At 37.2% G+C, this 13,096-nt stretch overlaps 1 protein-coding gene across 1 annotated transcript; it reads right to left on the minus strand.

Moving 5' to 3' along the window:
- Positions 1-16: 16 nt before the first annotated feature.
- Positions 17-11,095, minus strand: LOC139134722 (calcium-activated chloride channel regulator 3A-1-like). Its single transcript, XM_070701694.1, has 8 exons — positions 10,703-11,095; positions 7,772-8,066; positions 5,507-5,786; positions 4,718-4,966; positions 3,766-3,990; positions 3,135-3,434; positions 2,359-2,586; positions 17-346 (listed from the first exon to the last, which is right to left on the minus strand). The coding sequence occupies exons 3-8, from the start codon at positions 5,765-5,767 to the stop codon at positions 23-25; spliced, it is 1,587 nt and encodes a 528-aa protein (XP_070557795.1). The 5' UTR covers positions 5,768-5,786; positions 7,772-8,066; positions 10,703-11,095; the 3' UTR covers positions 17-22.
- Positions 11,096-13,096: the final 2,001 nt, after the last annotated feature.

Genomic DNA, 13,096 nt, shown 5'->3' on the forward strand with positions numbered 1-13,096 from the left:
AAGTCAGGGACGGTAGTTTCAATTACAGACAATAAGGCAACTCGCTCGCATCTATTATTTCTTTAGAAGAGACATGCCCTACCGCTCCATTATCGAGAAGTCGAACATCCACGGCTTGGTATGTTGATGGCCTTTCTACTGTTGCAGTAACATTGGCTTTGAATACTGGTGAGTAGCCCATTTTAACTTGCACGTAAATGTTGGTCATTGCTGGCAGTTCCGTGACCAATGATTTGCTGGTCGTTGTCGAGACGACAATGGGCTGTGTGTTGTACCTTGCGACGGACTTTACCAATGTTTCGACCTGCTGTTGACTACCAGAAAGTTCATACAGCCATATCCCAGGCTGGGAAAAGATTGAGATATTTTGTATACTTTAAAGTTTGCCCCTAGCTGATTGACATTTTCAAATCAATGAATCATGGTTACTGAATTCCGATCGACAGTATTGGAATTCGAGTTTGGAACTGAATTTACGACACACATTCTTCAAATATTCACCCTATTAGTAACCTCCCGAAAATATGTGATATTTATAATTTTATTCAAAACACATCATTTCTGTCCTTTATTCTTCGCATGTTTCATTTTTACATGCGATAAATTGCATGTTGGCTCTCCAGCCTACTGTATATTGATTGTTGAATCGGCTTTAATTGTTGTCAGCATTGAACCAGATATGAACTGAAAATGCTCACGTGTTTCATTATATATTGCAGTTATGTGTAAATTTGAACCTTTGCTACATGTTTGCAACTTCACTGAAAGTATTATGATCAACATAATGAACAATAATCACCGCCGATTAATTCTAAAAGGTCATGAAGTATACAAATATGTAATTAGCTGAAATAAAAATATTAAAGTTCTTTGACTGCTGTCATTGTATCACCATTTTATATAGCAAGTGTAATTACCGTTGGCCAAGTCCTTCAAGCCATATATGCCGAGCTGTGAAAGCTCATTAGATATGCAAATTATAAATTAGCTGACATGAAAATGTGAAATGAATTTCGATATTGTTTTAACCAGGTATAATCATCAATGTACATAGCATGTTTTGCCAACTTTGATCAAGTAAATCCCAGTATATATCCCTAATAAGCAAAGTTCATTAAATATGTAAATTAGGAATTGACTTAATTAAAAGTGCCTTATGATTGTCAATAATGTTGTATCATGGTATCTGCAATATATGTAGCAAGTTTTGTCAACTTTGGTCAAGTCAATTCAGATATATATCTCTAATTAGGAAAGTTCATTAAATATGCAAATTAGGAATTGGCTGAAGAGAAAATGCTTAATGACTTTCAATAATATTGTATTATAGTGTCTTTAATGTACATAGCAAGTTTCATCAATTTTGATCAAGTCAATTCAGATAGATATCCCTAATTATGAAAATTCATTTAATATGCAAATTAGGAATTGGCTGACGTAAAAATGTCTTTTGACTTTCAATAATGTTATATCACAGTATCTTTGATGTATATAGCAAGTTTCAACAACTACAATCAAGGTAATTCAGATATATATCCCTAATTGGGAAAGTTTATTAAATATGCAAATTCGGAATTGGCTGAAGTAAAAATGCTTAAAGACTTTCAAAAATGTTGTATCATAGTAGCTCCAAATACATGTAGCAAGTTTCATCAACGTAGGTCCAGTCAATTCAAATATATATCCCTAATTAGCAAAGTTCATTAAATGTGCAAATTAGGAATTGGCTAAAGTTAAAACGCTTAATGACTTTCAATAATGTTAAATAATAGTATCTTTAATATACATACCAAGTTTGGTCAATTTTGATCGAGTCAAATCAGACATATATCCCTAATTAGGAAAGTTCATTAAATATGCAAATTAGCAACTATTTTTCATGTCACCCCTTAATGGTTCCCACTGCTGATATATCTTGGTGTGATCAACATTTGTAGCAAATCTCATCAAATTGTGTGTAGTCGTTTTTAATGTATATCCGTTTTTTCTAAAATCATTAATTATGCAAATGAGCAAAAAGTATGCAAGCCACACCAACCAAAAACTAATCAGTTCTTGCCATTTGCCAACTGAATATATGTACCAGATTTGATTCTGATCTGATCAGCTTTTTATGAGATATCGGACCAACAGACAGACACACAGACACACAGACACACAGACAGACATCGCTGCGACATATGCTCACGTGAGCAAAAAACGGGCATATTACGTATACTTATATTCTCGGACAATGTAGGTTAAAGTTTGATCCACATGGTAGCTTTTTTGTGGTATTCACTCAAGAGTATATCTCCAATCTTTCAAATTGGTAGCATTGCGTATATACTAAGCGATCTTCAAGATTCAAAATCGTACCTCTGCGATGCCAGAGATCTCAATTGACACTGTCTTCGCCCCGTCGTCACTCTTGTACTCGGGTGCAGAGGCATCAATAGCCGTCCCTTCCGGTCTGCGAAGGACAACAGATATCAGTGAAGTGGACCACAGGAAGAAAAACTTCGTGTGTCTCCCGATGGTAGAGTCTATGATGATGGAACCAATTAAATTGCCCGCTGCAGGAATTTCCCGCTTCTCACTGTGCAACTTCATAGAAGAAAGGGAAAAAAGTCATGATCATCCAAGTTTCCAAATAGGTCTTTAACTGTTTAAGCTGGCACCACAACACAGTTATCTCGTGAATAAAGAAGGTCAAACCGCCAACATGTATACTTTCAAAAACAAGATATCTGTTTATGTCACATTCTATTTCATTACACAACAACAACAAAAATTAAGCAAGCCTAAATCGGAAAAGTTTACTTTGTCCCAACTCCGTAAAGTTAAGCATTGACTTTTAAAAAATTCAATGAAGAGTTTCCAAATCATGTTTCTGACAAATGTATACACGAATAATTCTTTATTTAATCGAGAATTCTTTGTTTTGAGAGGTAATTTCTTTTTCTTTGGGATGGCAACTTTACTTAGGACGTTACTTCCACCCTCAAAAAGACTAACCTGAGCCCATATTTCTATAGCTATGATAGAAAGACGCTTTGTGAGATCATGATCTTAAAAAATGATGTCATATTTTAAGACTGAAACAGTAAAAACTCAGGCAAATGTCACCAGGTGGAGATATCATATCAACTCACTTCAAATGGTACATTTGAGCTTCCCCATATCCTAGAAGTGATGGTAGCCGTCAGAGCGTCGTTGAGTCCGGTGGAACTCTCACCCTCTCCGTGGAGAAAGGACAGTCCACCGGTATCGTCAGACAGACTTTGCAATTTCTCATCAGCTAAAGTTCCAAATGCCACTGTGTCAACACCGACACCTTTGCCAATCAAAGTTGGCTTCATATCAATAATACGAGGATAAGAACTACTCTCCTGGCCATCAGTGATCAACAGAATTATCCCTCCGCGAGCATTATTTCCTCCATTCTCAAGAACCTTTGAAATATAACAATACATATTAGCAATGGGAGCATTCGCTGTCTTCAAGAACAACGTTTCCACTTATGTTTCTAACCGCACGAATGATAATGTACATTGTTTCCTAGCTTGAATGTTCTTTCAAACTCTATTTGAAGATCTTATCTTGAATTAATTGGCCATTGAAAATAATACTAAATTTAAAGATGAACCAAAAATTTGCCAAAGCATGATCGTGTTGTTTAGTTTCCGATTAAATATTTTTTATTCAAATCTAATTCTGATTAAACTATCTAATTTTGAAGTGACCGCAATTCGATTTTGATATATTTTTCGAACACACTGTCACCTCTATACCACTTCGCAATCCACAACCAATGCAAGTTCCACCACTAGCTGTCGTCGGCAGCAGATTTGCCAAGTCTTCGCGATCCTGAAGTGTCTTCAATTCTTTCAGATAGGACGTTATCGTTGCACTTGACGAGAAACTGACGATTCCAACTGAGTTTCCATCAGGCACAGTGGCCCGGATGTATTTTCTTGTCCCTTGGTTCAATATACTGATACGGTTGTTCTGTAAGTTTAGGTAGATAAAAGTAAGCAAGGAGGCATTCTAATTTCTTAAATACTCTTTCCCTTTACAATCTTTATCAAAAGTATCCTCTATGACATGGGGTACTTTTGTCGTACTTTTAATATATTGACAAAGTTAGACAAATGCTAATTTTGACATTGACACCACATTAAATGTACAAGGAAATTCACGTTTATTATCAAAGATACTGGATTACAAAGACTGCGCTTGCATACTTATTTTGAGTACCCAATATTTCCAATAAGATCACTCGAAACTGAAGAATTTTGCTCGCTTTGCAATAGAAACCAAAGCGAAAGCTGCACTGTAAAATATTCAAAATAATATATTGACTTAGTGTTTAAAATATTTAAAGGTTTTAAAATTTAAAATATGCATACAAAAGGTTTCGAAAATGATCTGGCAAGGATAAGCTATGAGAACTCGCTGTAAAGGTTTGGGCTTTGTACTCTCCCTCCCGAAAAAAGATAGTGCGTTGATAAAAAGAAAACCCTGGGATTATTTTGATGTTTTAAATTGTTCATTGTGGGCCCAGTGTACTCCAGTTATGTCGAACGACGAAGGGAATACTAATTTCATCACTATTTCTAAAACATTGTATAAGTTCTTTCCACCTCATATAATGTATGTAGTTATCGAGTGATAAACCTGAATTTTGACCTTAAACGGCAGTGTGCAATAGTCTTTCTTGAAATTCGAAACCTACGTCATTCATGCTTCCCGAGACGTCCAGTACCAGGACGATTCGAAGTGAAGCCGACTTGACCACACGGAAAGTCGGCGTGGTGTCAGTCACTTGCCGGGCTGGATTGTGGTCATTCTTGAAATCTTCTGACTCCAGCATTACGTCCCAGGCACTCCTGTATGAACACTGTATGTTCTGTTGGCTAGGAGCCATGGCATTGTGAAGGGACAATGGATCACCAGTGACGTCGCTGTGACAGAATTCAACGACCTTGAAGGGAAAACAGGGTCTTAGAGTTAAACCATCCTGGGTTCCTACATGTACATGACACACGACGCAGATTTTACAATATTTATCGTCAACGGCAGACGTCAAAGACAACCTTTTCGGGACGTTTTATTTCAAGGCACTGTCGGTCGATCGTGTTGTGATGGTTTGAATCGGAATTACAAAAAAACATACAGCTATAGCCATACTAACTGTTAATTTGTTTTATGTATTTTTACTCATTACTTAGGGATAATGGTCCAAATAAGAAAGAAATAAAGTAGATTTCTCGGAAAGGTAAACATTTTTATATCGACACCGGAAGCTTGTAATATATTAAACCGGCCCTCCAATGTTCTAATGGTCAAAAAACTCGAAATATCTTATTGTTCATTAACTAATTTCTTCCACGATCATCGGAAAAGATCAATGCAGTAGTTAAGAAACTTGAATAATATATTATATCATATAACATGTCAACATAATTGATGTCACGAATAAATGTTATAGCCATACTGTGGATTAACCCGTTCGAACACTTACAGAGCTCAGGAAACTCATATGCATGTAAGACCCTGTTGCTTGGTTATTCTCAAGCTGTGGATAAAATCTGCAGTGCTGGTCCGGTAGTACGCGATTCTTTGAATTCAAGCTACATTGTTCCCCTGTCCTAGAATCGTACTCCTTTCCCAATATGAATCTTGAACATCCCGTTTGCTCTACCTGTCCCGTTTCGTTCAAGTAAAAGTGTTCGTTGTCGTTGGTGGCGTACTCATCAACAAACCCCACCTCAGATGTCCCCATTCATGTACGATAACCTTTTCTGAAAAATATAAGACATTAAAAAGACGTCTCGTTGACTGATCCTTAATAAGCAGCCCACTGTTTTGTCATTAGAAATAAACTTATGTACTTTGAAGCTGACGATTCTGCAAATATGTACGTAATGTGTGCATTATCCCTAAATTTAACATAAAACTCTATGACCTTTAAAATCAATTCATACCAGTGTGTAATATTTTACCATTACCGGCTCTGAAGACATGTATTGCCGGTGTCAACTTTGATTTGTAAAGGAAATTCAATTACTGTCCAAGTAAATAAATAATCAAGTTCCAAATTATAGTATCCTTAATGGACAAATGAAAGTCATACACCACCGTTTTTCTTTAGATACGAACAATTAATTTATAGAAGGTATGGACGCTGAGCCGGCAAAATGTGTGGATGACACTTTAGACCGATGGTCTTCACCACTGGGCATAGAATCAGGTAAGACACTGCTGGTGACAGTGGAACCTATTTGTATTCAAAGTAGGACTGGCATTCAATAGATGAATAAGTTGTGGTCATGATGTTATACAAACTGTGTCCTTCTTTCATTATCACAATCGGGGATATGTGAAATAGTTTATTATTTAAAAGGTTGAGAAATCCTGGACAAGGCGAAAAACGTCGACTGGGTCACACTAATGGAAAGTATCAAGTTTACAGTTTTGTTCGTATGCTATTTGTCAATGTGATTTAACCATGCGATGAAAATTTTTATTTTCATTCTTTTTAAAAAAAGAAATATGGACGGGGGAAATTGTGTGATAACTAATCGGAAGAGTCACTTTCGCCCACTAAAGCGATGTATTCATTGCTCTGATAAAGTTTGTGTACGATGTGTGATGGCGAGTATGTGAGTGCGAGTGCTTCATTAACTCTACAGCCTGTGAAGGGGTCACAGTCAGAAAAAAATGTAACAACTTAGCTCGGTTATTGAACCACTCTTTTTAAGGGTGGGGATTTGGCCAAGAGCTTTTGACTGTGATATCTTCGCTAGCCTGAGATTACTGGGTGTTAGTTCGAATCCAATCGAAAATATGCTATTTTTATAACTATCATTTTCGTTATTGTATGATTTTTAAAGAAATAAGGTCATAACAAGTAGGGATAAAATGTAAATTTTAAACGTTGTCATTTCTTTCACCCTTTTGTAATTCCAATAATGTCAAGTGACCGTATACACTGCAGAGAGGTTGCAAACCCGATGCAAGATTCGCAAACAGACGTAATTCTTCATCATGACGCAGACGTTCTTAAAATATTCTGATTCCAGGGCGCAGCCTCACCGAATTGCCAGGGGGCGAACCTAGCTTAGCTAGAATTTGGGTAATTTACATAAATTTACTGATCGACATTGTGGAAAATTTCAAGGGGGCCTGCCAATCCCCACAAGTTACGGCGTCGAATTATCATGTCCGTACACGTCACAGTCTGATGTCGAAGGTTAACAAGACATAACTTATTTATCCCAAAAAGACGTTACACTAATAGAGACATTTGACTAAACTTTCCTTGGCCTGTTTCGAAGTTGTGGCGGCAAGAGTAGAATTGTTCGCGTCTGTAGGCCTTGGTTTTGTAAGATAAGGTCATCTTATCTGGCATTAGTTATACTGTTCATATCAAATGTATGATTAGCCGGGACGACCGCTATATATTGATCCAACGCCATCTTCACCGAGTTGCATAAACGCGTATATCTGTGCTAGTATGGAGTGCAGTTTTACCAAAGTCGCGATAGCTCTACATATAGCATTTAAACAATCGTTTTGTTCACAGTGACAGACTTTTGACAAGTCTTCGATCAATGTCTACAACCTTAAAGCCAATTTGATGGCAGCAAACATATTTTGGATTTGCGAAAAATCATGGAGTTGAAGAAGCTGTCGCAACTAAATAACATTTGCACAAATTGTATGTACAAAGACTCTGAGAATACAATGTTTGGCACTATATGGTAAAATTCCAAAGATTCTCTACCTGGTTCACCGTACTTGTACGTAGTCCATTGTTTGTCAAGAATAAACTTGTCTGTCAGGTGTATATACTCAGCTTCTTCTCCACAAGAACCAAACTGATTGGTGTACGGCGTTTCTCTCCCGACGTTCTCGTGTTTCGTTACAATGATGTTGGCGGCCGCAAACATCTCTGTGGTAGCTGTGCCGCTTGCTAAGTTTGAGCTCCAGGTGCTTGGCAGCAAAATGGTGATTTCCTTGAAGAAAGCCCGCTGTTGCGTAGCCTTGTAGAGGGTACCCGAAGCATCGATGAATATATCCTATGTGGAGCACATTCCGACGAAATCAATGTCTACCATAATTTTCATGATGTAATGTGACATTAAAAAACACACGGCATTACACAAATTAGCCGTCGATCAATAAATTAGCTTTTGTCGTCATATATATATATATATATATATATATATATATATATATATATATATATATATATATCGAAGTGTACAAATGTCCTCGTTGAAAATTACAGTGCTCGGTGTTGAAAAGCAGAGCGTTATAAATAATAAAAGTACAAATATCAAATATTAAATATCAAATATCAACTTCACAATACAATATGATGGTACGTCCCAGCCGTATAAAAGGGAGTGTGGGGCCAAGGACATTTTAGTTCTGCTTCTGTTCGACCACCATTATATTTGCTGTATGTACACATAACTATTAACCACGGTTACTCTCCTCGGGGTCTACTGATAATATAAAGTTATTCCGAGCGATCAAGTGTACGTTCCATTTTCAGGGTCCGTACGTCACTCATGGCTTTAAGATTGGCAAATTTCAATAGGGTGATCAAGAGAGCTGAAAGATCTTGCAAGCTAGGGCTTTAATTTTGTAGGTCCGCAGACGTCAAACTGTGCAGAGTCATTACATAGACCAGCCAAACGCAAAGTGCCGTGGTTTCATTTTAGTGTACTTTGCGTTGTTTGCGCTTCTGTTCTGACCTCACTAAAATCAAATAAAGCTAACCGCTGCACCTGCTATAAATCGCATGAAGCATAGCTTATACGTAGCAACCCAAGGCTACAGAAACTATTGCCTATTCTTAACAACTCGGACAGTACCGCAGTGACATGTCACCTATGCGTATGTACGTGCCGTACGTTTGTGGCGGTTCCACATTTAGGCATGAGCTAAGCCGGAAATTGGGGACAGGACAGTAGACGTAGAGGGGCATGCATAGACCATTTGTTCCTGCCTGTATCAGTAGTAATGGTCTACTTAAACTACTAAGAACGCGCGATAAGGCGTCCATGAGTCGTGTACAGACCGTATAAGAAACTATTGTTAGAATAAACGTTTGACCTTGCAGACGGAGACGAAGCCCTCCCGAGTCAACAGCTGTAATGAAAATCATTGCCATTGATTAGCCCCTATCCTTCATTATGTACTAAGTTCACATCAAAATTAACTGAGTGACATTTTCTGCTTAAAACAGCTAAACTCCATTCGTCTGATACAGCAGCAAAAATGAAAGGCCAAAGGGAAAGTTGACAGGCTGAAGCAAAACGAAAGAATCTGACGGAGTATTCAAGACTAAAATGTAGAAATGGAAGATATCTACGGAGCAAATGAAAAGTAAAGTTGTTTATCAAAGTATAAAGTAAGTAGGGGTCTCTTAATAAAATATCTAATTCAAATATTAACAATAGTACAATTCATTCAACATAAATATTTGAGCCAAAAGAAGAACAAGAATGTACCAAAATTTTAATGACAAAGTGTATTTCGCAAAATCTATTTAAGGTAGTGTGCGACCGTGACTCTTAAGAAAGACTTAAATGTTTGCCCAAACATGCACATGCCTTATGGAAATCTTTTCTTTAAAATTAAAAGGTAAAACTTGGGGATCACCATCCAAATTTTGATACGTTGGAAACTTTGGCAAATTACTTTAAATTTGCGGGATATTTGAAATTCAAAATTGCTCCATCCCTTTATTCGGGGGAAATAAATTTCGATGTCTACAAAAACAAAGTGATGAAAACTTCCTTTACCAGACAGTCCTCACATTTTCAATTAGTGTACAGAAAAAAAGGGTTGGTAAAATTTGAGAATTTGAATATGTGTCCCCGAATCTCATTCTACCTTAAATGTAGTTCAAGGTTCGTTACGGTGAAGATGTGGAAATTGGACATATATTGAGCCTCAACTTGTGTTGGGACAGGTCACTGCTATTATTTTAGCCAGCTTGCTATTTCCTAGAGTAGTGGTGTCATTTTGGAAGAGCGAAAAAATCACATCATCTTACCACGCTAGATCGAAGGGCGATTTTTTCGTGAAATGCGACGGCAGGCTTTGATAGTTAGTAAATGACACAAAAGTTTTATAAACCGTATTTTGTTTGCAGTAGAAAAATTTGTCGCACGAATCTCGGCCACCGCTATTGTCAGAAAGACCTCTATGTAACCATTAAAATACAGGCTGTAGATCTCTTATGTGGGTAATGGAGCTGGTCACAACATGGCAAAATATCTATTCAATTCCCTGATAAAGTCACATTTAACCCACTCTAGTTGCGTACCATTTTGCTTCTATGGCATCGTACAATTGCAAAACACACCCTGCTGTATAATGCACGCATTTGAGCAGCCACGTAGTGTGATCATATTGTGGTATTGTTCACTGCTTTACTGCTAATCGGTTGCGTTGGCAACATGGCAGTATGTTGTCGTAGCAACAGCAGATCAATTGTAGAGCCGTTCCAATGGCGACTAAATATGCGGTAGTGATCATGGTGAACCAGAAATGACTGTTTTATACTCTGTGTCAGACTTAAGACCAGGTTGATACAACAACAAAAATGCAGCTCAAATTCTCCCTAATAGTTGGTATAGTTTGACCGTTCATAGTACAGACATTGAATTTTGTAAATGTATAAAATGTATCAGCGCACCTTGAGGTTTTCTATCAGTGCAGCGTCTTCTCGTACATTTTCGTCTATGGCTATCAAGATCCCGGTGTATTCATTATTCTCCAAGAAAATTTTCGATTTCGGGAGAAACGCCAGACTACAGGACAGGAGTACCAGAATTGTGACGCAAGCTGACAAAATATGGCTTTCAGTTGTCATGCTGGAAGAGTCTGAATACTTTAAAACTGCATTTCCAGCCCTGTCTTTCTATTTTATGGGCTGACTCTAATATTTGTTTAGATCAAGTTGTCAAAGTTAGGTCCACACCCCCGGGAGAAGGTTGGTTGCAAAATGATGGACCCATACACAACCAGTGCATGTCACTGTGTAAAAAAACTATTTTAAACGGTGGCGTTATAACCAATAGGCAACAATTTTATTGACAAGCTTTAACAATAGCACAGTTGTCTCAGTCTCCCCAGTGACATTACGTATATACAGCCTGGGGAAGGAATATTTGCATTAAAACAATGTGACATAATATTATCGATTTTACAGCCGAAAGGTATTGATTGGTAAATATTTTTGTGACAATCCATAGCGAACCTGCTGCAACATATTCGTAATATTATGATATAAATAAAACTGCATCATGAACACCTTTTAATAGCCCACGGCCCATATTTTGTCACAAACTCTTCTTATTACGGCAACTTAGTGGCGCATTCCTTCAGAAAGGAAGGAAAACCAGAGACAATAAGAAAAACCCGAACTTTAAAATGTTAGCATATATATAGTATATTAGCAGTAATTTTGCCGCATTTTCCAGTCTTTTGTTCTGTCTCTAAAAAGACATGCCGTAAAACCTATCTGAATTATGCATGATGCTCTACTTTATCAGCACATCATGTGCGTGTTTTATATCTGATGTTGTCACTGACAGCTGTACTCTATCCAGGACAAGGATTCGTTTGTGAACCATAATGTTACTCATTGTACGCAATGTATGTTGTTGGCGAAGCTAGTGTTGTGTGTTTCTGCATAATTTGGGGAGATGATTACGAAAATGCACTCGTTTTATAACATCAATCAATCAATCACATTTCTGTATATGTCAAGGCCACCGTTGTAAATGAAAACAATGAAAAACAGCATTAAATATTACAGCTCTCTTTGAGACAGCATGTGTTACACGAGGTGTTTCTACATTGCTTAAACTACTTGATATATTTGTGAAAAAAACCATAATTTATCAAAACTGTGACAGTTAAACATTTCCGCAGGAAGGATAAGAAAGAAATCGATATGGACATACATAAGCTAACCGTGTCTGCTTTTTAATTGTGTCGAATTCACTGAAATTGTGAATGACATAGAAAATCGTATAGAAGACCGTAGCTTGTAGACTTGCCTTTAATTATTGATAATGCTTTTGCTTCAAAGCAAATATTATATTCACGACGATGCAATGTTTTACTTCTGGTTAGTATTTTCGATTTTGTGACCCCACTGTAAAGATGTTGGCATAGCTACAATTCAAACGAAATGTTATTTACAGGGGGCGCAATGTATATATCTGTTGCCGAGCCAACTTCATACACATCGGCAGCAGTCCGGGTAATGCCTCATAGAGCACGGTACAATCGATCAATCAGCGAACCTCACTCGCCAACGTCAACCGTGTAATTCTAGGCTTATATACTGCAACGAGTTCGGAACTTTTCGGCTAGATTTTACCCTTTTTTGCACTCGGTTGTTTTAGATGTAGCGTTACGCATATGCTTCAGTATGGTCGAGATGGCGACCAAGACAAGTGGTTATTACATGAAAAATTACTTCTGTGGATCATGGTTTTCCTTGTCAGGTATAGCTGCTAGAAATCAGGATTTGATGATTTAAGGCTATTGTAGGGGCTATTTTAAAACACTAACCGTGTAGTACCTTGTTTTCAGAGTTTGTCATCTTTTTGTTGCAGTAGATGGTAAGATGCAGTGCAGGGGGAAAACCGGATATTCGGTTGCCATGGCTACAATTTCAGGGTTAAAAATATGAGGAAATTTGTGGCAAAGATATCTATTGAACGAAAAGTCATACAAATACCGATTTTTTCTGTAGCATTCAGATGTATATGTATTACAATATGAACCTAAATCTATGACTGTATAAGATGTCAATATAAATTAAATCATAGTCATCTCGGTAAGATTGAAAAATTAATAAATTTCACAACTTTCCGTCAAGTTTCTACTATGACATGATTGGATGACCTTGTTTTTTGAGGTTATTTTGTAAAGTATTTAATCACAACCATTCTTTCAAGAGTTATTACTGCCACAAGAAACGAATGCAGTACAAAACACAATTGTTAGGAATATTGGATTGAAATGTTTACAACATACAGGTGATACTCATACTTCATGCAAAGTTTACGACCTC

The sequence above is a fragment of the Ptychodera flava genome, chromosome 6, assembly GCF_041260155.1.
Source record: "Ptychodera flava strain L36383 chromosome 6, AS_Pfla_20210202, whole genome shotgun sequence".
Lineage (NCBI taxonomy): Eukaryota > Metazoa > Hemichordata > Enteropneusta > Ptychoderidae > Ptychodera > Ptychodera flava.

Excerpts from the sequence above, each read along its gene's own strand:
- LOC139134722 (XM_070701694.1), bottom strand. The coding sequence starts at position 5,767 with ATGGGGACATCTGAGGTGGGGTTTGTTGATGAGTACGCCACCAACGAC. Across the intron at positions 4,967-5,506 it reads ATATGAGTTTCCTGAGCTCT|GTCGTTGAATTCTGTCACAG; the intron begins GTAAGTGTTCGA and ends TTTCCCTTCAAG. Across the intron at positions 3,991-4,717 it reads TCTCGGGAAGCATGAATGAC|AACAACCGTATCAGTATATT; the intron begins GTAGGTTTCGAA and ends CTAAACTTACAG.